This window comes from Numida meleagris, chromosome 26 (genome assembly GCF_002078875.1).
Source record: "Numida meleagris isolate 19003 breed g44 Domestic line chromosome 26, NumMel1.0, whole genome shotgun sequence".
Lineage (NCBI taxonomy): Eukaryota > Metazoa > Chordata > Aves > Galliformes > Numididae > Numida > Numida meleagris.
In genome coordinates, this window is record NC_034434.1 from 2,288,383 (window position 1) to 2,310,886 (window position 22,504).

The 22,504-nt window shown below is 54.6% G+C and overlaps 2 protein-coding genes across 3 annotated transcripts in view; both read left to right on the forward strand.

Annotated features, from left to right (window-relative positions):
- The window catches only part of FAM117A (family with sequence similarity 117 member A), a 17,372-nt gene extending 520 nt beyond the window's left edge, over positions 1-16,852 (forward strand). Inside the window, exons 2-8 of one of the 2 annotated variants that reach the window (XM_021378005.1) lie at positions 8,944-9,110; positions 12,526-12,621; positions 13,154-13,267; positions 13,601-13,735; positions 14,241-14,463; positions 14,753-14,873; positions 15,366-16,852. In XM_021378005.1, coding sequence (XP_021233680.1) covers positions 8,944-9,110; positions 12,526-12,621; positions 13,154-13,267; positions 13,601-13,735; positions 14,241-14,463; positions 14,753-14,873; positions 15,366-15,702 — 1,193 coding nt within the window. In that variant the 3' untranslated portion in view covers positions 15,703-16,852. The remainder of the gene's footprint in view (positions 1-8,943; positions 9,111-12,525; positions 12,622-13,153; positions 13,268-13,600; positions 13,736-14,240; positions 14,464-14,752; positions 14,874-15,365) is intronic. The other variant, XM_021378006.1, reaches the window with a different exon arrangement.
- On the forward strand, positions 17,373-20,637 carry SLC35B1 (solute carrier family 35 member B1). Its single transcript, XM_021378011.1, has 9 exons — positions 17,373-17,591; positions 17,665-17,768; positions 17,899-18,029; positions 18,305-18,335; positions 18,540-18,697; positions 19,004-19,130; positions 19,458-19,564; positions 19,803-19,956; positions 20,278-20,637. Exons 1-9 carry the CDS (start codon positions 17,392-17,394, stop codon positions 20,328-20,330), a joined length of 1,065 nt encoding a protein of 354 aa, XP_021233686.1. The 5' UTR covers positions 17,373-17,391; the 3' UTR covers positions 20,331-20,637.

Here is a 22,504-nt window from a genome sequence, read left to right on the forward strand (position 1 = left end):
GGGGGAGCGGTCGGGACAAAGCCGAGCTCCGGCCCCACGCGTGGGGAGAGCTCCGCTCGGGGGTGGCTCCCAGAACCCGTCCCTTTGTTCGGTACCGCCGCGATACAGCGGCGACGACTCGATTTCCCCGGTTCATCCTTAATAGCATCGCGGAGGTTCCTTCCTCGCGACTTCAGAAGTGCCGATTGAAATGGAACTTTTTGCTGCGCTCGTCGCAGCCTTCAGCTTTCCTTTATGCGCATATGGACGAGCTGCTCGTGGGACTGCCCCTGGGGGTCGGGTTCTCGCTTGGCTGTAAATTGCAGCGAGAAGCGCTCAAACAGCAACGAAAGCGTTTGGGTCTGAACTGGAACCTTCACCGGGACTGCAGAGCAGCGAGGGGTGTCTGCCTGCTCGGCCGGGCAAGCAGCGCGCTGCTCCCGTGCTCAATGCAGCAGCTGCTTCCTCTGCCCTGCAGAAAGGAGCGCTCCAGCCCATCCCAGGATGAGAATGAATAGTCCTCCCCGAAGCGCTGCCCTCTTCATTGCTTGGGATTGAGTCTCTCGTGCCACTGGCAGGGTTGGCATTGATCGGAGGAGCTGTTAAAAAGCTTCTTGCTCAATTTACACTTGAAACAAGTTAATGAAATAAACGTTGAGTGCTGGGCTCTTCTTCCCTCACAGCAGCGCGCTGAAGGGAAGGTGAACTTGCTGCTAATAGGGCAATTATTCGGGAGCTTCAGATGTTACCAAAAAAAATGAAACCTCAAAGAAAGGAGAGGCAGGAGGCTGCCTGCAGCCCTTCGGCTGCGGGAGCTCAGTGCTGTGCCTGCACACAGCAGCGTGCAGCTTTCCCAGGGCAAAAAGGCTGCAGCTCCGCTGACACGAACCAGAATTGCTGCTCTTCATTTCTTCCTGGCTCCGTGCCTCACTGCTGGGGCTGTAGCAGCTTGATTTTTTCCTCTTGATCATCGACGTTTCGTATGCAGTTTTGTAAGTGTTTGAATTTCCATTGCTCTCTGCCTCAGTCTCTCGTCGGAAGCCTGGGTTTTCTCCCCGCGTGTGTGGGAGCAGCACACTGGCAGGCTCGAACCGAAAACTGCTATTGTGATGATTCATCAGATGATGAGAGCCCTGCTCCCACCTTTTGGGAGCTCGGTGTGGAAACGTGCTGCTTTGTCACCTCTTCCCCTTCGGGTTCAGCTGCATTGCTCCGGTGCTGCCTGGTTTCCTGGGATCTCTGTGCTGGGAGAGATGCTGCGAGATCCAGGGGCTGATCCTGCAGCTGCTCTGATAATAGAGGATCCCATTGAAACGAGGAGCAGCTGTTGAGTCTCTCAAAAGGCTTCTGTTGAAAGGGAGAGCTGAAGCTGGGGGATGCCAGGAAGTTAGGCTGAGAGTATTTGAAAGGAGTTGACCTGCTGCTTAGAAATCAAGATATCAGATTCTTCGCTTGGCATCCTGATATGTGGCATTGCTGTCTGTTTGTTTTTTTTTTTTTTAATTTTATTTTCTTCATCATCTTGAAAGTGATGTGGCTTTCAGTGGTGAAGTGGGTGTGTGTTCTGGTTTCCTCCACGCTCAGGCCAGACCCGTCCCTGCTGCGTTCGTTTCTCCCAAGGGAGGTGGTCCTGGGGCTGGTGGGGCTCTGTGGGGATGGAGGCCCTGAAGCTGGCAGCAGCTCGTGGCAGGACTCGTGCTGTCTGTGCTCTGGGTTGGTTCCTCCCACGCTGAAGTGCCTGGAGCCTTGGAAGTTCTTCCCTGAGACCTCTGCTCTCGAGTTGCGTTGAGCTCCGGTCTTCCTCATCGCAGATCTGAAACCTGATTTTCTAGGGTAAGGCAACCAGAAGTCTTTATGCCTTTTCCAGTATAGCACTGGAGAAATAGGATTAATTAAACAGGAGCTTGCATTTTAATATGTGAATGTAGCGTTTTGAGAACGTAAGCAGGTAAGCAAGCTTAGTTGTCCAAACTGGATCATGCACAGAGAGAAGGGAGATGGAATACTGCAAAAAAGCAAAGTCATGTTCTATGTTGTTAGTTCAGCAGACTCTTAGAACGCTCTTCATTACAATCAGAGTAAGTGAGGGTGCAGAGCTGGACACGAAGCTGCCTACCAGCTGCTCTCCTACGCAGTGCTGGAATGGATTCCTTGGCAGGTGGTGAGGTGGGTGCCCTTCTGTCTTCCAAGCCCTGTGCAGGTTTATCAGTGGTGGTGTGGCAAAGGAGAAGGACAACAACACAGCTGCGAGTCGTCGTCCTCCAGGAGCATCTGACAAGAGCTGAGCACCGCTTCACGTCCCTCATGGCCCTCTGAGACCGAAGCCTCACTGATGACCAGCAAGCTTCCCCTGCCAGCCCTGCTGCTCCAGAGCTGTGTGCGCCTTGCAGCTTTTCAGGAAGCTGGTTAGCTGGGCTGACTCATCTCCTTGGGATTTTGTTGCTTGCCTGCTCGGCTTGCTTGCTTCTGAGATGTCCACTTGTTTTGCTGCGCGGATCCTGAAGTAAGCAGGCTGCCAAATATCTTTATTTGGTCTCTGAATGAAAGCCATGCCTGCCGTGTATTACAGAGGCAGATGAGTGGGACGCTGTTGGTAGGCAGTACTGTCTGAGTGTGTGTTTAGCAGAAGGAAAGTGTCTGTTTACCACTTGAAAATGCTGTGGGATTGCTGCCTACTTGATAGTGATGGAGCAGAGCTGGGAACAGTATCTCTCCTTCCCTTTGCAGGCCTCAAATGATGAGCGTGAGGCTCTCCTTTCTGCCTCCCTCATCTTATTAGTTGAATACGTTAACTACTTCAGGCCTTGCTGTATTTGCTTTAGGAACTGGTACCCGGTGGCGTTCCTGTATCCTGGGGGATGCGTGTGAAGGCTGTCATTACCAAAATAGCGCTCCAGATGTTCGCGGTGTCTGCTCCTGAGTTTTCTTTTATGCTCTTTGACACCTGTAGCTTTTTAGGGGGGTGCTTAAGCAAATGAACGAGGAGCACGCAGATCTGTATCGTCTGCGTCACGTGCCCAGCGTGGAAACTGAAAACCTGTAGGGAAGGAGTATCAGAAGTAGCAGCTCCCCGGGTACTGACTCTCCAAAAAAGAAACAAAAACCCTCAGAAAAAAAGAAGCTAAAGCCCTCAAGCGTGGAGGCAGAGCACCATCCTGGGAAAACTGCTGCTGCTTCGCAAGCTTTGCTTTCCCAAACGTTGGGATTCGTTGCTCGGGAGTTTTGCTTTTGCCTTCGGGGTTTTGCTGTGGGAAAACGGGCTGATAGAAACAAAGGGTTAAGCACAGTGCAGGGCTGCCATGGGGAAGAGCAGTCGTGTGGAGACTGGTTTGGAATGGGAAAGCCTTGAAGACGTCCTGCTGTTGCGCTCTCCAGGAAGAATCCCGCTTCTGTCCTACGAAATCAAATCACTCTTGGTATAAAACAGCTGAACACAATGCGTGCCTCAGGTTCGGGGTCGGAGCGTTGCAGGTGGCTTTGTTTAATGTAGAACGAGTTTCTCGCCGAGTAATTGGAGCCCATTCACGGCATTGCAGCCCTCAGCTGATACGGATCATACCTTCAATCTAAACTTGCTGCTCCCAGTTCGTTAGCCTGTGGATACGGGTGTGGGAAAGGGGAAACAAAGGACACATCTATAACTAATCTTGACTCGTGTTGACATTCTGTGGGTGAAACAAGTTTTTCCCTGCTTTCAAAAGGCTGGAGATGACATTTAAAGAGAAACTTGGAGGGAGCAGCGACGGGACCGTGCAGGGAGTTTGATCTGCCCCTTTTATAGCAGAATGCTCCGGAGGAACGCTCAGCTCAATGACCCTACATGGATGTTTGCTTCTGGATCTTTCTTTCAGCCGGGGTTTGCCTCACAGAACTGCGTGGAGCGCAGCCGTGTTTTACATTGTTGGGCAAGAACTGGAAGAACCTGGGCACCCGATTTGTGCCGTTCCAGGTGGGGTGAACATCTCAGCGCCTGCCCGCGTGCTGCAAAGGAAAAAACAAGTGCTGCGAGGGAAGCGACGCCGAGCACCAAAGTGCAGCGAGTTCTCTTTTATGCAAAGCTTGGGTGTTGAAACACCGTGCACATGGCAAGGCCTTTAAGCTGATTGACAGCTGGCTGGTCCTGGTCCTTTCCCCGTTGCTTGTGCAGTTCAAGGTGATGGCAGCGCCTCGACTGGGTGTGATTGTGCTCGTAGGGAAGATGTCGGTGGACGGATACTGTAGGACCTGTAAAAACATCCCCTCTTGGAATTTGTATTACGCAGGTCTTCTGGCATTCAAAGTGATGCCCGTGCTGCTGCCATTCACAGCACCTGGTTGTTCAGGGATGGCTGCAGAGGAAACGAGGCCAATATCAAAGGCAGTGGTGTGGTTAGCCCGCATAAGGGGAGATGTTTCCGTGCGTGCTGCTGGACAAGCTGCTGCTCCTGCCCTCCCTTGGGTTCTCACAGTTTGCCTTCCTCTCAGTCTGCAAGCGTTCAGGAGCAGGAATTACTGAGTTGGTGCAGCTCCTGGCACGCTTGAGCCTGAGGCTGCTGCCTGCAGAGTGCTGCTCAAGTCTGTTACTGCAGCAAGCCAACAGCAGCTGTGCCATTCTGCTGCCCCAGGTAAAGGCCCAGGGAAGGCCACGAGAAGATGGGAGCAGATCCTGGGCCATTGTTTCTTTTCTCCCCTTGGTGAAGGCTTTTCTCAGTAGTTTCACACCAGGCCCTGCAGGCAGATGGCTCAACTGAAACTCCTAACGATGACTGTGAAGGAGAATGGGAGAAGGGCTTGTCGTGCAGCGTGGTGTGATTTATGCAGCTGTGCATGTGTAAAGGACAAGCCTTCTTTTTCCTTGTTTTCCAGCTTGATTGTAACTGTAGAAATACTGAGGATGTCTTTGCTCTGTTTGCTTTACTTGGTACTGGAAGATTTCCAAGGGCTTGGGAATCAAAGGTTCCTCACCTTGGCCCTGCCTTCTGCAGAAATCTTGGTTCCTAGATGCTTATCAGAATTGATTTAAGGAGGTGTAACAGTAAGGGGGGGGAGGAAGGCACCCCCAGGTCTGTTTTCATAGCTGGGGTTTCGCTTTTCTGACAGGGGGCCGTGGGTGATCTCAGTAACTCCTCGGTCATCTCTCTTTTTCCAGATCAGAGTGAGCAAGACTTACAAACCTGAAGCTTGGTCAGGTTTTTGCTTGTTTCTGAGCCACCCTTACAGTCTGTGAGAGGCTGCCTGCCTGCCCCTCTGTCTTCTTCTGGATCTTCCACCCATTTCAGCATAGAGTTCAGTCCAGAAACACTCCCTGCCTGTGTCAGTGGGGAAAGTTGGGTTTACCTGGAGGTCCCACATACTGGGCTGATGTAGGAAGTGTGCACTTCGACCAAAGGCTCTGAGGAAGCTGAAATTCTCCGGATTGCTTTCTCATTTGGGAAACAAACTTGGAAAGAATTAAGATAAAGGTGAGAAGTTCCGTTCGTTTCCTCCATTAACGGCGCTCAGCTCCAGTTTCGGGCCCTGAGCCGTGGTGAGGAGCTGCCTTTCTCCTCCTGTGTCCCAACCAGCCCGAGCTGCTGCTGTCCCTTTCTGATTGCTCTCCCTGATACCTGTGGGTGCTCTGTCCTCTGGGTGCTCTGTCCAGCTGTACTCGGTGCAGCATGCAGCCAGGAGGGCTGCAGAGCCCGGCCTCCCTTTGCTGTTGCTGCAGACCCCTGGCTCCTGGCCTGGAGCTGTTGGTGTGCAAGGAGAAGGGCTGAAGCAGGGGCAGATGTGATGTGATCCTCAGGGCTGTTCTCTGGGAGCAGCAGGTGCTTTTTGCATCTCTTGGGCCATGTGCATGTGCTTTGAGCAAGAGTTGTGAGGGGGAGCACGGTACAACCACAGCTTCTGTCTCCTCACCAGAAGGTGCAATGGATTTCCCTGCGTTTCTGTATTAATGTACGTTGCAAAGAGCTCCGAAATGCCATCCCGTTACAAGTGGGAATTTCCCTTCGGTCCTATATCTTCATGAAAGACAAAGGGATCGGAACTTTAAAACATAGGCAGAGGTGGAGATGTCAAATATTTCCTTTGCAGAGGCGTCAGGTGGCAGGGCTGGATGCCACAGATTTTGCTGGGCTGCCCAGCTTGGCTGCTGTGGCTCTGGTGCTCAGGTCACGACGTGGTTCTAAACCCTTCCTTGTCCTTCAGTCTTTCAGGAGCTGTGTGCTTGCAGTCCTCTCTGGATCTCCTATTCCATTTCTGGTTGAAGTTTGAGACTTGCTCTCCTCTGCTTACAGAGACCTGTCTGGAGCTGACTCTGTTTCTCCATCTTCTGTGAGCTGCCCTCCCAGTGCTGCTCCAGCTCTGGGTGCTGCTTTGGTGCTGGTCTCGGTGGCCAGGTGTGACTGTGCTGAGTCCCTGCAGCTTGCTGCACCGCACAAAGCACAGGATTTTAAGTTTCATTACAAACCAAGCTGCCTGCTTGCTTGCTGCTGAGAATTCAGTGCTGTTTGGCAGCAACCTGTCAGGTGGCTTGGTGCACCGTGGTGGAACTGCAGGGGGGGGCTGAAATGAGATCAGAATGGGCTATAGCATCGAAGCTTCAGTCCTGATCTTGATTTCACCTCCACCTCTGCTCCTGGCCCCTGATCAGGAGCATCCCCTGGGTAAGAGCTGCATGGCAAAGAGCGTTGACAGGTGTGGATGAGGGAAGCTGGTACAGGACATAAATAATCAGCTGTAATTTCTGTTACAGTTGGGCGGAAGATATTTGCATGAGTCAATTATTGACGGAGTTGCTTAGGTTCCATTTCAGCTAGGTGCTTCCTGACAAATATTCGTGAAAGCTTGCAGCTCTCGCTGGAGCCAAGACATGGGAAGCTGAGTTCCAAAGCGTTCCCTGAGCCTGCTTAGTGCAGAACACAGGAGGCCGAGGCATCCCATTGCTCTCTGGTTGACTTTCAGGCTGGGGATACTGAAACGTGGGCTGTTGTTTCATGTGCTGTCACTTGAAGGCAGGCTTTAGCATGGACGTAGTCCAAAAATGTCGGGCTCTGAACAGCACGTCCCTAAATCTCCTGATGTTAGAGGGTGGGTTTCCCCAGGGTGAAGTTTAGGGAAGGAAGGAAGGAATAAACTTGGACAACTCTAAGAAAGCAGCAGTGCGAGCCCTGTTTCTGTTCGCTGGCATTTGTGGATTCAGCTCTGAGCGCTGCTCATTGAGCGGCGACTCTGGGAGCGCTGGGGTGGTAAAGTGGGAGCCCTTTTAGCAGCTGTTTTAATTAAACGGACTGGAGGCTTTTCTCGTTTTAGATGCAGAGATGCTCTGGCCCAGGGCGACGCTTTCTGAAGCTCTGAGCTCCCTGTGGTGTGGCTGGGAAAGACCAGAGACCCCGCAGATCCAGAACTCCAGTGCCGAGAGCGCACTGAGAGCTCCCTGCTTGTGCCTGCACGCATCACGCCAGTCTCTTGAACTTGAGGATACATGCAGCAATCAGAGGCAGCCCGGTGGCTCCTGGAAGCGCAGCGATAGCTCTCTTATCTTCAGCAGCTTCGCTGTCACATGAAAAGTAAAAGCACCACAACTGACACTTCTCAGCTGCGGAGCCGCCCGGGCACGGGCCCAGCGCCGGTGGCCAGGTGGCAGCTGTGCAGCTCGGTGCAGAGCGCTGATAACAGCTCGGGGCTGCAAACAGGACGCTCCACCCTGCGGCAGCGCCCGGCTCCCCGCAGCTCCCTGCCCCTGCAGTGCTGCTTGCAGCCCAGCTGTTGGGTTGCAGTGCTCCCAATGGGGGGCTGCAGTGCTGCTGTGCGTTCGGGGTGTTGGTGTGCGTGGCGTGCTGCGCGCCATGGATGCGTCCCCGCTGTGCACCGGGCGCCCACGGGCCGTGTTCAGGGGCAGCAGCCACGCGGGATGGAGGTGCTGCGCTGAAGAGGAAGCTGCAAACGCTAACGAGTTTCTAAATTAGTGGTAGCTGTCTTAGGCTATTAACTGTTGGAAGCGGGGAGCGTGTCTTGAGATGCCAGCTGGACCCGGCACAATAAGCCTTTAATCCTGTGTGGACCTTGTGAGGTGTGGCTGTCTGTGCAAGGACTAATGCTTGGCCGGCCCTCCCACGTGGCTTTTTGTTCCTACCCTTTTCTCACCTCGAACTCAAATTCCACTTCTCAAATGCTATTTTAGATGATAAGAAAGAGGTACTTACCCGGCCACGTCCCTGAGCAGTGAGCACAGCGTGCCACGCACTGAGAGCCCAGGCACCTCTGTAGGAAGAGGTATTTGGCACGCACTGCGTGGTGCTGGGCAGTCCTGACACTGGGTTCAGCGTGGTTAACTCGCTGCCAGCCTTATCCTGAGCGTGGGGAGGAAGGAGGGGATGTCAGTGCACAGCACACCTGGAGCAGAGCTGCTCGTGGCCTTAGTGTACCCTGCTAGGAGGCCATGGGGCCGATTCTAATGTGCACGGTGATTCGCACGTCTGATCAAAATGAAATGCTGGCTTGAACTTGCCTCTCTTGGTTGCTACCTTTTTGGGTTTGGGGATCACAGCTTTCAGCTGCAGGGGTGGTGACACAGCTGTGCTGTGCATCGCTGCTTGAACTACTTGTATGCATGAAGCTTTTTGTTCGTGCTACCGTCAGGAAAATCTGCACAGCTGGGGGGTGGTCACCTCCTGGAAGAAAGAGGCTGTGCAGAGCGGGCCCAGGGCTGCAGGGTGCGTGCTGGGGTCCTGCCAGCCTGCCCTGGGTTACAGCAGCGTGCAGGTTGTGCTCTTCCTTCCTGCTAACGGCAGCGAGCATCCAAGGCCGGCTGGGGGATCCAGAGCTCGGCAGGTGTTCTCAGGGGCTTCGTTAGCAACAAGTGAATGAGCTTCTCCAGGCTCTGCGTGCTACCTCCCTTCGTGGGACCTTTGCAGTGGACGTGGGCTTGCTGGCGGGGAGGGGATAGCTGTTGGTGGCTCTGTGCTTTGGAAGCCTTAACCTCCTCTCTTCTCCCCCGTGTAGCGAGCGTTCCCTGCGCTGCCGCTGCGGAGAAGCCGTGCCGGCCCCGGCAGCCCCGCGTGCGTCGCACGTCCTCGCTGGACACCATCGTGGGCTCCTACCTGCTGGGGCAGTGGCCGCGGGATGCTGATGGAGCTTCTGCCTCGTGCATGAATGACAAAGCGACCCAGGTACAGATCCAGGCCGCGTGGGAAGTCTCCGGGCCGGGAGAGGGCTGCAGAATTGCAACTGCGTAAACTGGGGGCAAAGAGAGGAAGTGTCGCGTTCCCCTCCATCCAGCTGCAGCTTTCTAGGAAGGCCGTTTTTCCCCTTTTGCTTCTCGGCTCCACGATTCCATTTCGGTGCAGAGTTAGAATTTCCTTGGCCTTGTTTGGAGGCAGATGGCCTCTGGCTTTCTGCTCCAGCCCTGGCTCGTTGCTGGGTGGTTTTTTTTTTTTTCCTGGCTTGCAGCTGTGGGCCAAGTCCTTATATAACACACGCGGGCTGTGTGCCACACGCTGAGACGGCGAGGGTGCTCCCACGGAAGGGCTCACCAGCACGAGCACAGCTCTCTGCTGTAGGATGGAAAAGCTCCAGACCTCAAGGAACTCTTAGCAACCTGTAAATATTACCGCATGGCAGCAAACAGCGCTTGCCTATCTGCAGAGGTGAAGGAATTCAGGAGGATAAGAGCATCCGTTGGCTGAACAAGGCGTTTATTTAGCACGCTCCATCTGTGTTCACTCGCTGTTTGATCTTTGCCATTCAACGATTTATTACTGGGCTGTTTGCAGGAAGTTCCCAATTGGATTCCAGCTTCCATTGTCCTTTCCCAATGCGTTCTCGCCTGCTTTTGTGTCAGTCCTGGTGCCCAGGAGCGCTGTGGAGGGCATTCAGGGAAGGAAAGGAAAGGAAAGGAAAGGGGAAGGAAAGGGGAAGGAAAGGGGAAGGAAAGGATTTGTCAACCTTTATTTCTGGCTCAGGGAAGCACGCTCCTCCTTTCTGTCTCAAGGCAGATCAGTGGGAGCTCTTAGCGCTGGCGCTTTGCAGCCGTTCAGTTTCCCTTGCACTTGGTCCCTTGGGGGATAGGGTTGGTGGAGTGGGGCACCCCCTGAGGCTGGAGCTGCTGGCTGCTCTCATAGGCCAGGTGTGCAGCAGCCCATCGTCAGCCATCTGCGAGTGCCATGCAAACGCTGACTTGACCTTGCAACGTGCCAGGGAAAGGAGCAGCCATCTCCAGCGTTTCACACATGTGCTGCGCTGGTATGCGTGCGTATCAGATGACTTGGCTGCTGTTGGAAGCTGGGAATAAAGTCCTCCGTTGTGGACTGCTCTGTGTTCTAACAAAATGTTCCTCCAGGACGTTGACGCTCCTTCCACGCTTTCAGGCATAACAGCTCTCAGAGCTGGGACTTGCTCTGCTCTCCAGCACGTGTTTGCTTTCCTCCTCGCGCAGCTCCTGATCAGCTGTCGTGCAGAGCTCTGTAGATCTGCTATCGTAAGGTGGTTAAGTGAGATACAAGTGCAGGTGCTCGGCGTGGGGGAGCGAGTGGCAGCAGAGTGCATGGCTGCAGCGCGTGCCTTTATCTTGCTGTGCAAAGCGTTTTGTTCTCTCCCCTTCTGAGGAAGCGGTTTTGCCACAGTTAGTACAACAAGTTCTGTAATTTCCTTCTGCCCTGACGGTCTGCCTGCAGAAGGAGTGGGATGCATCTGCGCTCTTCATTCTCAGGCTTTCCTGTTGCAAGAAGCATCTCTTTTTCCTTTCCCGGCCCTGTTTCTTGGCACTGGTGCGGAGCTTGGTGCTTTGAGCGTCACAGCAATAGAGCAGGGTGCTGAAGGAGCTGGTGCTTGGGAGTCTTCAGGTGCCCGAAGTTTCTCTCACGTCCTGGGCTCTTCAGCAGCTGAAGCTGAGCTTCCCAGCCTTGCCTTGTGCAGTAACGTGAGATGGAGCTGAGTCTTGTCTCTTAGACGTCTAGCTTTCCTCCTTAGCTTTCCTATGTACGTGATCTGCTGGGATGTGAAATGACACAATGTTCTGGCATAAACACCAAACGCTGTCTGAGTTGCTGCGGAGCGAGTATGCGAGGTAGGAAATGAGATCAGATGTGCCGTGTGCTGAGACTGCAGGGTTAGCCTGAGCTGCAGGGCTTCCTATGGGACCGGCCTGCTCCTCGGCACAGGGCGGCTGAGGCTGCTGTGAGCTCAGCAGAACCTCGGGGTAAGGGTTTGGGCTGAGCAGATTGCTTCTGTCGAGGCAAACTGAGCACTGTGCTCGGAGTGTAGGAGCCTCTGTGCTGCCACGTCCGCTGCTCGCTGGCCCTGTGGAGGGAGACCCAGGCAGCACACGCTGCAGAGGGAGAGGTGTGCTCTGCTTGGGGGGGGGGGGTGCAAGGAGGGGTTTCATTAGAGCATGCAGCTTGGGGCAGGGTTGGGTTTCTGTCTGGAAGTCACCTGCATCCAGTTAGCAAAGGAAAACCTGGTGCCTCTCCGGGTGACTCGCCCCGTTCCTTTGGTTGAAGGAGATACGAAAACGCGTTTTGAGAGAAGAGGCTTCTGTCATCCTGCTGCCTCGGGGCTGTTTCCAGCAGCTGCTGTTCTCGCAGTGGCCTCAGGGGAGATGGAGAGCTGCTCGGAGAGGAGCTGTTCTCAGGCCCTTGCACCTCCTGGCAGCCTGTCCCTGAGGATGGAGGAGGGGAGCGTTACCCGGAGCCTCCCACAGCACGGCAGGCAGCGGGGACACGGGGTGGGTGTTCCGAGAGGGACGGAGATGTGATGTTGGGAAAAAGTGATGGCTGGCCTTGCGGGTGATGTGCAGATGATGTGCAGATGATGTGCCTCGGGACACGCTGATGCTGGAGGCTGCGCTGAAGAGGACTCGAGTTCAGTGGAAGGAAGTTCACACCCATCGCCGATCAGATGAACGGCCCCTTCTGATTTCCATTGATGCTCATAACGTAGCTGTTGCTTGGAAAATAGCTGTGTAATGCTCTGGGGCTGTTTTTGTGCACCAAGAGTCAGCTGAGAGCTGCCAGCCCTTCAGCCAGGAGCAAGCGGCAGAGGCAGCTGGGCTCTTCCAGCACTCCTGCAGCAGCAGCAGCGAGCCTGCAGGCCAAACCCTGCTTTTGGTTACGCCTTTGAACGGCGAGAATGGGAGCCCGAGGTCTCAGAAGCAAGCTGAGTGTTCTCACAGCTGGGTGAGGCTTTTCCTCTCCGGAACGCTGCTCCGTGCAGTGAGTGCCTGAGTCCCTGCGTCACCGCGCTCCGGGCTGGAGCCCGTGCAGGCAGCGCCGGGGCGATGTCTTGCTGTGCCTCGCATTGCCAGGTACCCGTGGGAATTAAGGCGCTGCCTTCTGAGCAGCTCTCTTGCCATGTGGGTCCCCAAGGCCCAGTTTATTCAGGAGGCACAGATGTGGTTAAAACGAGGAGGTTTTGGCCAAGTACCGGAAGGCAGCGATCTCGGTGCGCTTTACTGAGCGGTAATGGGGGAAGACTGGAACAGGGCTGTGAGGGGGCAGTAGTTGATGGCTTTGATTCTTTTGGACTCTACACCAGCCTCAGAGCAGCAAATGTTGTGATTGTTCTCAGCAATGTTTCTCGTCACTTCAGACCCCGGTGTCCTGGCATGACGCGGAAGTGGGGAAAGCCAGCTCCAGTGCTCACAAGCGTTCTGCTTCTTGGGGTAGCACAGATCACCGCAGAGAGGTAAAAGAGACCGCTCCCCGTGCTATGAGCGAGATCTGTGTTAGCTGCTGATGTGCAGGAGGCTCCTGCTTGCATGGGAGGGGAGTGGGAGGACAGGGATGTAGCGTTAGAGATGAGACGTTAGCCCTGGTTCTCACCCCTAATGCTGTGCTTGGACTGGAGGCTGATGGTGCAGGCAGCTGTCGTAAAGAAACTCCTCTGGAGCTCAGTGCTTTGCTTGTAGGTGTCACGGTGAGCGTGGGTTCCAGCAGGGCCCGGCCCTAACGCTGCGGGTGGAAGATAGCCCAGATCCACCACGGAGCAGCACCGGCCACGTTGCCAAGGGGGAATTGTGGCAAGGCCTCGTGGGCAGCCCCGGCCCATCCCTGGAGAGGCAGCCGGAGCTGCTTGTTGTGCGATTGAAACTGTCTCTTATTTTGGCACTTCCTCGTGGGTTGAAAGAGAGGGGGAGGAGAGAGACAAAAGACGTGATCTTTTTTTGGTGGAGGTGTATTGGCTTGCCTCGTTCTGCAGCTGCAACTTTGTTTGCTAGATTGCCAAACTGAAGCAGCAGCTCCAGCGAACAAAGCTAAATGGCAGAAGTGGCAAAGAAAAGGAGAAGAGCTCCCCGCTCCAGGGGGACCACGCTGTCCTCGCATCGCTCCGGGTAGGTTCACGTCTCCCTCTGCTGTCACTGTGTGTCCCGGTGAGGTGGAGGGCAAACTCCTGCTGTTCCAGATGTCCCAGCTGTTGTCAGACTTCTGCTCAATGCCTGAGAAAGGCGGGGGGGTTGTTCTTTCTTCTCCCCCCACTTCTTCAGCAGATCCTCATGCTTTGGCCGGCACTTGGTGGGTTTATGTGGCTCTTCTGTCAGTCTTTGCCAGTCAGCCTCCTGCAAGGCTCTGGCTGAGCGCTGGAGTGCCGTGGCGTCAGCATGGAACCGAGGAATGGCTGAGTTTGTGCAGACACAACTAACATCTTTGACTCCGGGTTGTTGCAGGACTCCCCTTCAGGCTTCCTTTCTTCATCTCCTGTTTTGAGGCTCAGTCCCTGCTTGCACAGGAGCCTGGAAGGGCTAAATCAGGAACTGGAGGAAGTGTTTGTGAAGGAACAGGGAGATGAAGAGCTTTTGAGGGTGAGTGAAGGTCACAAGATGGCCCTGAACCTCCTGGGTGGTCTCTGAAATGCTTTCCTCCAGTGGCGCTCGCTGCCCCTATCTGCTTCTTGGCCGTGGGGACAGTCTCTGTGTCTAGTTTTGTTCCAGGCATGTAGCAGCCTGAACTGCGCCGGGGGGGCTCTTGGCTCCCCTCCTTAGAACTTGGTGCTGTGAGAGATCAGCCAGTAGTAATCTCAGCAGAGATGATGCCTCCTGGACAGCGTTCAGGCACTGCCTTGGACCGGCATCCAGAGGCTGCTCCGTACCGTGCAGATGCGGGAGGTGATCCCAGCCAGCCTGAGAGCAGAGGCGTGTTACACGGGATGTGGAAGGGTCTCTGTCCTTCTGCTCTGTCTGTGGTTGAGCCTCTGCTGGGAGCCAGCCCCCCAAGCAACAGCTGTCTGTAGGTGCGACTGCTGCTGCACCTTGTCTCTGGTGAAAGGGGTGGGTTTCTTGTTCTGCTGAGACGTTGCTTCTTCCCTAGATCTTGGATGTCCCGGATGGCCACAGAGCACCAGCACCTGCGCAGAGAGGCTCTGGAGATGCCTCCCTGATGCTGGAGCCCAGCAGTGGCAGCTGCAGCAGTCTCTCGCTTTCTCCTTCCCCTTCTGTCCCTCTCCACCTTTCTCCACACACCCCAGTGAGACTGGTGGCAGAAGAGCTCTCCTCTGCTGTGGATGAGGTGCAGCTGGATCCAAAAGAGAAAGGTAAGTGCTGAGCCCGGGGGCTGGGAGGTTGTAGGGGGACGAGGAGGCTGTTGTGGTGGCTTGGAAGCTACAGGTGAGGGGAGAGAGGGTCTCAGCCACGTTGACTTCCTAAGTCCCAGTGATTACTCTCCAAGTGGGTGGTATCCTGTTGTTATGAGCAGGGAACTACACAAATAAAGTGCTTTGGCTTTAGCCCACAATCACTGGGGTGTTGGAGGAGCGTGCTTGGCGTTGGCTTAAACTGCTGTTGGATTCTCATAAAAATTTCTGTGTCCTTCATCCCTTCCAGAGGAGGACAGCCCTTCTCCAGTCCTGGCCTTCGCTTCCTCTCCTCGGCCCAACCACAGCTACATGTTTAAACGGGAACCTCCTGAGGGATGTGAGAAAGTCCGGGCCTTTGAAGAAGCTTCGTAAGTATGAGGAGTTACGGCAGAAGAGAGCTCACCTGAGGTTGGTGCTGGGGTGGGGGCAGCCGAGGCTTCAGTTGTGCTATTGTGCCCTGCTCTGAAAGAAGGGAACAGTCTCGAGGAAAACACTCCCCGGGAAAACCCTGGCTGCTCAGATCCTGGTGGAAGAGCTGAAAGCTGTAGTGCTAACCCCCAGACACGCTCTGAATGAAGGATGTTGTGAATTCCGCCCTTCCCAGGCAGTAGATGATTCTCAGCCAGCGCAGCCTCTTGAAAAGAGAGGTGCTTCTCCTGTGAGTGAGTGCGCTTTCAAAACAAGGCAGGCTCAACGTGCTGCTCTGTGCATGAGGAGCAGCCCAGCTCACAGCAAAGCAGTTCAGCTGTTAGCCGGGCTCTTTGAAGAGCGTGCAACCCCAGGTGTTGTCCCTGCAGCCGCAGGCAGCTCGGTGCTCTTGGGGAGCATCTGTTGCTGATCACATCCTCTGTCTCTTTCAGCTCCAGCCCCGACCACACCTTTCAGCCTTCCTGCCCAGATAAGAACAAAGTGCACTTCAACCCCACGGGCTCTGCCTTCTGCCCTGTCAGCCTGGTGAAGCCTCTCTTCCCGAACATGGGCTTTCTCTTTAGGGGCTTTCCAGCATCATCCAGCCCCGGCACGGGCACGTTTACATCCTGCCAGCCCACAGCCCCCACCCCGTTCCTAGGGGCGCGGAAGGACGCTGCTGTAGATAACTTCAGCGACGCGTCCAAGTCGCCTTCGCTCAATTACGAACACTGGAAACGCGGCCAACCGGAGGAGAGCGTCGTCTTCCACAGCTCTCTCGTAGTGTGAAGCCTTTGGGAAAGTTAGCCAGCAACAGCAGCTCTGGCTCCTCAGTGCATCTCGGCCAGCCCGTGGAAATTAGTGCCTTGAGGTTGGGACTTGACAGCCAAGGGGCAGCCCTGGGCCTGAAAACCACAGCGGGCTGCCAAGGATGAAAGAAACTGTGAAGTACCGCGTGCCACAGGACTCCTGGCTGCGGGAGGGGCTCGTTGCTCCCAGCCTCCCCGGTTCTAAGCACTTTCCTGTGTTGAATCGCCATTTCCTGTGTGATTGTTTTGCTGGTGAAGAGCAGCTGGGCGCTCCCTGGCTCGTTGAATGCGGTTGAGCTGGGAGGATTCAGGTGGAGCTTCCCAGCGCTTCTCAACCCTGCTGCTGCTGCTGCTGCCTGGGGCTTGCTGAGCACTGGGGGGTGGGAAGGGGGAGAAAGGCCTGGCAGGTCAGCTGCCCCTGGGGGCAGGGGAGCAGAAGCTGCTGTTTGTCTGTGTTAGTGAGGCAGCAGCGGTCCCTCCCTGTGCCTCCCTGGACACCTTCACCCCTCGAAACAAGCCCGGAGCTGTAAGGAGCCCCGAGACATCTGTGCAGAATGCGGGGGGGGGGAGCGCGGGTGACCAAATGCCGCCCCCCACAGGGGATCTGTGCTCTGCAAAACTTGCCTTGCTGCGGGTGAAGGAGATGCTGCTGGCTGCTCAGGAACGGCAGAGCTGCCTGCCAGGCGTCCCTTGGGGGGGGGGTAGGATCCCCGGTGCCTTGCCCACGCTGCAGGAAGAGGGGGTGGGAATGGAAAGTGCAGGGCTGCAAGGCCCCCAGCCCTGAGCCTGTGTGAGCGGGGCTGGGGCTGGGGCTGCAGCGCCTCAGCAGGAAGCAAAGCGATGACACGAGGACGTGGATCGTAAACGCCTCTGGACAGCACAAGTGTTTGGTTTGTGTTCTGTTGCAAAGGCTCTGGGTTGTACTGAAGAAGCCTATTTTCTTATATCTGATGTAGAAACTCTATTTTCTTCCAAAGACACTATTTTTGCAGCTGTTTGGAGTTTGTATTTTATGTATGTATTGCAAAGCTTAAAGGAGGAACGTTAGCCTTGGAGTTGTGTTTAGAGGGGTTTTTTTTTGCAGATGCTGGTGTTGACAGTTAAATGGAGAAAATAAACTATTTCAGGCATCCAAAGGCCCTCTTATTTTGGGGGGGGAGGGGCGGGGGTGGATTTCATACTGCTGGGTCTCAGAGGGGCTGGAGTGCCGGGAGGCCCCGGCTCGAGGGGACGCACTGAGCCCGGCGGGCACCGCTGCGGCGACGGGGCCCTGGGCCTCAGTCCTGCGCATGCGCACAGCCCCCTCGAGTCGCTCAGGCGACGGCGGGAACGCCGTCCCGGCCCCGCCCCCCGGCTGCGCAGCCAATCAGCGCGCTCCACATCTGCTTGCATCACCGTCGGAGCAGCGCTCAGTGAAGGCCCCCAGCCCGGGGCTGCCCCGCGCGCTGCCTGACCCCAGAAGCCCCCGTAGCCGTGATCGTGGCCGAACCGAGGCGGCGGCAGCTTCAGAGAGGACGCGAAGTGTTTTCTCCCGCACCTCTGCGATGGTTTTACTCGAAGTTCCCCGCCGGCCGCCCTTCCCCGGCCCCGCCGCGGGTCCGGCAGCGCGGTGGGCGGGCGCGGCCGGGCCGGGTGGGTCCTGCGCGGCGGGCGGGCGCAGGGTGGGTGTATGAGGCCGCCCGCTCCGCCGCCGCCGCCGGTCGCGCTGCGCGATGTGGCCTTGGACGTGGCCCCGGCGCTGAGCGGCCGCGCCGCCACCATGGGAGCGAACGCGGGCGGCCCCGCGCTGCCCGAGCGCCTCCGCCTGCCCGTCTGCTTCCTGGGCGTCTTCGCCTGCTACTTCTACTACGGCATCCTGCAGGAGAGCATGTGAGCGGCCGGAGCGGGGGTCGGGGGGGTTCCCTGGGCCGCGCCGCCGTCTCACCGTGTCCCGCTCTTGCAGCACGCGGGGGAAGTACGGCGACGGCGCCCGGCAGGAGAAGTTCACGTACGCGCTGAGCCTGGTCTTCATCCAGTGCGTGATCAACGCCGCCTTCGCCAAGCTGCGTGAGTCGGGGCCGCGCTCCGGGCTGTTCTCGGGGTGCTGCGGGCGGGGCTCGGGTGCTCCGAGCTCCTTCGTGGCGCCGGGGCAGCCCTGACGCTCTCCTCTTCCTCCTCCTCCTCGCTGTCCCTCCAGTGATCCGGTTCTTCGACTCGGTCAAAGTGGACCGCACGCAGAGCTGGCTGTACGCCGCCTGCTCGCTCTCTTACCTGGGCGCGATGGTTTCCAGCAACTCGGCCCTGCAGTTCGTCAACTACCCGACCCAGGTGAGCGCAGAGAGCTCAGAGCGCTCTGGCCGAACCAGGAGGGCAGCACGATGCTTACGAGTTGTGGGGTTGGCTAACCGGGAGCTGCTGCTGCTGATGTCTGTGGGCTGAGCGTTTTGCCGCTGGTTTTGTGCTTGCTCTGTGGTGGGGCATTGATTTTCCTGAAGAACGTGGCGTGTGTCAGGGTGCTCTGCTCCGGTCGGGTCACGCTGGCGTTGCACTGTAGGCAGGTGATGGGTATGCAAGGAGCTAACGTGCTGCTTGTTTTTTAATAGGTGCTAGGCAAATCCTGTAAGCCCATCCCAGGTAAGCACGTTGAATGCTTCTTTGTGTGTGTATTTCTGTGGGTTTCTCGTGTCCTTTGACCAATCTAAGGAGCTCAGCTGTAAAAACAGCGTCTGCTGCGTTGCAGGAACAGCAGCTGTGCGCCGTCCGGCCCCGCGTTCAGTTGGGCAGTTGTGTTCCCATGAGAGGATGCGCGCAGTGGTTCACCGTGTCGCTTCTTTACAGTCATGCTTCTAGGTGTGACTGTGCTGCGGAAGAAGTACCCGCTGGCCAAGTATCTCTGCGTGCTCTTGATAGTCACAGGCGTGGCCCTGTTCATGTATAAGCCGAAGAAGGGAGCTGGAGGCGACGACCACATCTTTGGCTACGGAGAGCTCCTTCTGGTGAGTGCTGCTGGAGTGCGGTGACCCCAGGGCTGCGTGGTGGCAGGACCGAGCAGTTACGGTGCGGAGCCAGCGAGAGCTTTGTACAGCGGGCGTTCCCTAAAGCTGATGGGAAACACTTCCACGTGCTGGGCACCTCGTTTTGAGTTTGAAGGATGCGTGTCTTTCTTAGCGTTATGTTTTGAGGTCGCATCATCGGTATTTAATAGGTGTTGGGGGTGTTTCAAACAAGGGGAGGGAGCTGAAGGCCTTCCCCGTAGAGAAGGGTTCTTTTGCTTTACTCCAATCTCTGTCTGCTTTTCTCAGCTGCTGTCGCTGACCTTGGATGGGCTGACGGGTGTGTCTCAGGACCACATGAGGGCTCACTATCAAACCGGCTCCAATCACATGATGCTGAACGTTAATCTCTGGTCCACCTTGTTCCTGGGAGCTGGTAAGGAGCGCCCCGCACGAAGTACAGCCGCAGCAACGCGGGGCGTGCCCTGCAGCACCGTGCGGGAAGCGGCGCAAAGAACCCGGAACGCTTTCTGCAAAAGAACTTCGGTTCGTGCAGGGTCTGGGGTGTTCGGTGCAGTTCCCCTAATGCCCGCTAGAGGGCACTGCTCCACACGAAGCTTCACTCCCAGCGTGCGCGCTCTGCTGAGCTGCCCTCCCCGCTGCTGGCTCCTGCTGGGTTATGAGCGTCAACTGAAATCACGCTACGTAGGCAGCGACTGCTTGGGCGAGTAACTCGTGCTTCTCATCTCGACCTTTCCTGCAGGGATACTGTTCACCGGAGAGCTCTGGGAGTTCTTGAGTTTTACTGAACGTTATCCCAGTATCATTTACAATATCCTGCTGTTCGGCCTGACGAGCGCGCTGGGGCAGGTAAATGCACTTCCCTTGTTCTGCAGCCTTCAACTGGGGTTGGTTTGCACAGCTGGGAGATGGCAGAGTAAGGCTGCCTCCCTTTCTGTTGCTGTGGTTATTGCTTCTTTCCATACAGGCTGCCTTCAAACTAAAAAGGTTACATGGAAGTAGTAGTGGGTTGCAAAAGATTCTTTCAGCTCTGGCTCAGTGGCTGAAAATGCGATCCGAACAGAAAGCACCCGTTTGTTTTTTTCAGAGCTTCATTTTCATGACGGTGGTGTACTTCGGACCTCTGACTTGTTCCATCATCACCACCACGCGCAAGTTCTTCACCATTTTAGCATCCGTCATCCTGTTTGCCAATCCCATCAGCACGATGCAGTGGGTGGGGACGGTGCTGGTGTTCCTGGGTAAGTCTGGACAGCGAACATCTGAGCTCTTCCTTCTATTAACTTCAGTAATGTATAGCATGGGGACGGCTAACGAGAGATGCTGGTCAGAAAACAGAACGATATCCGACACTAAGGGTGCTACAGCCTTAGCAGAGCAGGGAAGGAGGAACACGACTTGTACCCCATCTGCTGGGTCTCCTTTTTCCCCACACAGCCGCTCTGTGCCCATTCCTGGCTCGGTGCTGTTCAGCTGATTTCTCGCCCAGCTCTTTGCGTGACGGCTGTTTGAAGGGTGCGAAGGAATCTTCCATGCACGTGGATTGTTTTGTCTCTTCGCAGGCCTTGGACTCGATGCCAAATTTGGAAAGGGAGTCAAGAAGACATCGCATTGAGGAGGCGGCTGATCTCTGCTGTTGGAATGAACTTTTAATTTATTGTCTTGTACCTCAAAGTCTGTTATGAAACTGGACTCAGGATAGGTAATTAGAAGGGGAATGTTTGGATTTTTTTTTTGTTTGTTTTAGTTTTTTAATTATGAATTGCTTCAGTTTTAACTGTAATCAAGTATTATGTTGGGTTTTTTTTTTTTTTCTGTAATCAAAGCTGCAGTACTAGATCCTAGCAGCAGGATGAAATTCTTGCCTTAACAGGAAAAAAAAAAACAAAACTTCATATCTTTATTAAAGAAAAAGAAACGATGGTCGCTTCTCCAGAGCTTTAATTTCAGTAGCTGGGCTGAGCGTGGGGAGAAAGAGCGCTCCTCTCTGCAAGGAGAGGGCTGCTCTGAGAGTGATGTTAGTGCTAACACGGTGCAGCCTGGGAAGATCCCTGGGTTAAATGCCTGTGTTGAAGAGCTCCCTCTCTTCTGATTGATTGTATGATTATTGCTTTTCCGGAACGGAGCTGGTGGAGCAGCCAGTTGCATGTCCTGCCATTAACACAGTGTGTGAATGTGGAGTTGCACTGTGTTCTTCACCTGAGCCCTTCTGAACAGGCAACCCTTGGCACGTGTACAACTGTACAGGAAATCTGTTTAACCACTGGGGTTAAAATTAATTCTTTTCATCTCCTCCCTGCAGAGGAAGGAACAGGAACCTCTGCTGCTGAAGCTGCGCCAAGGCTGTGTGACAGCAGCTTCTAAATGTTGAAAGGGCCCTTGTTAATTAACCACTATCATGGTGAGCTTTCGCTAACACCCACTCCCGAGCACAGACTGGGTCCCCAGTGTTGTGGGGGGAGGAGTTGTTATCATAAGGATGCCTTCAGAGTTGGAGAGCGAAATTCTCCCAAGAACAAACTTTACACATGAAAGCACGTTTCCACCAGCTGTCGCTTGGGCTCCATCTGTTCTGTGGCTTTGGCCTTTTGCCCCTCCAGATGGGATCTTGATCTCTTTGCTGAGCGGCTGTTGCAAGTCTCCCTTTCCAGCCCCTGCTGCCCCCACCCTGCAGTATTTCTTACAACTTTTTTGGCCTCAGATTTGTTTTTCACTTAATCTGTCTCGTTATCCGATAGCTCTGCTCAAGCAACACGTTTCTTGCAGAATTAAACCTGAGGATATTAAAGGGTTTTTCTCTGTCACCCTCACCTCCTTGCTAACGTGCATTGCCTTAAAGGTCAAATGATAAGTAGCAAATAAACGTGTGTGCAGGAGTAGAGAACCCTGCAGTAAGAGCTTCTGTGATTTAATTCCATGGATACTGCTTGCTGAACATCGTGCTGGCATCTGCTGCTGTACAAAGATCCCAGCTTCCCTGAAGACTGTTATCCTTCGCAGTATATTTAAGGTAATTAATTTCCATTTCATAAAAGGGAGCAGAGAAATTGAATGACTTGTGTCATAGATGGCAATTAATTACATTGTTGTCTTAGCGGTAAAGACATCTTTTCTGTTTGTAGGACTTAGTGCTAAGGGATAGGGGAGTGTATCTTAAATTTAACCAGTTCTCAATCTGAGCAACCAAAATCAGCAGAAACGCTCGTGGTTTTGCAGACTTGTTTTTCCTGTTGTTAAATAAGTAATCTAATGGAGGAATACCCCTCTGTCACTGTGCAAAATACAAACACCTGAAAAATGCATTATAAATCACTTAGTTCCTCAGCCTCTTCCTCCACATGATCATCAGGAAAACTATTCAGACGTGTCACCTGTGATGAGTTACTGCTTTTCCAAACCACAGCTCTACTCTGGACAGCTTGCTGCGAATGGAAATGACTCTCTTTTAATTCCACAGAAGTAGATTGCTTCTTAGCTGTGAATCTTTAGTCACCAATGCTCTTAAGAAGGTGTGTGATCAGAAACTGAGGGTCTGAGATACCGCCAGCCTTTCTCTGCTGCTCTGTTGTCTGTGATCTCCTTCATTTACAGCACCTCAAGCCAAGTTGCTTCCTGAGGACTGGCTTCTAGTCTTCCAGACTACTTCTGTTTATGTGCTAGAGAGACTGCTCTCTCTTCCTGAACTATTCCCCTCTTCTTGCCCTGAACCTAAGTGTAGCTCTAGGAGAAAGTGTTTAATTGGAAGCAAAAAAAAAAAAAAAAACAACCAAAAACTTTGCATTGCTAATT

Excerpts from the sequence above, each read along its gene's own strand:
- SLC35B1 (XM_021378011.1), top strand. The coding sequence starts at position 17,392 with ATGAGGCCGCCCGCTCCGCCGCCGCCGCCGGTCGCGCTGCGCGATGTG. Across the intron at positions 18,698-19,003 it reads GCTACGGAGAGCTCCTTCTG|CTGCTGTCGCTGACCTTGGA; the intron begins GTGAGTGCTGCT and ends TGCTTTTCTCAG. Across the intron at positions 19,957-20,277 it reads GACGGTGCTGGTGTTCCTGG|GCCTTGGACTCGATGCCAAA; the intron begins GTAAGTCTGGAC and ends GTCTCTTCGCAG.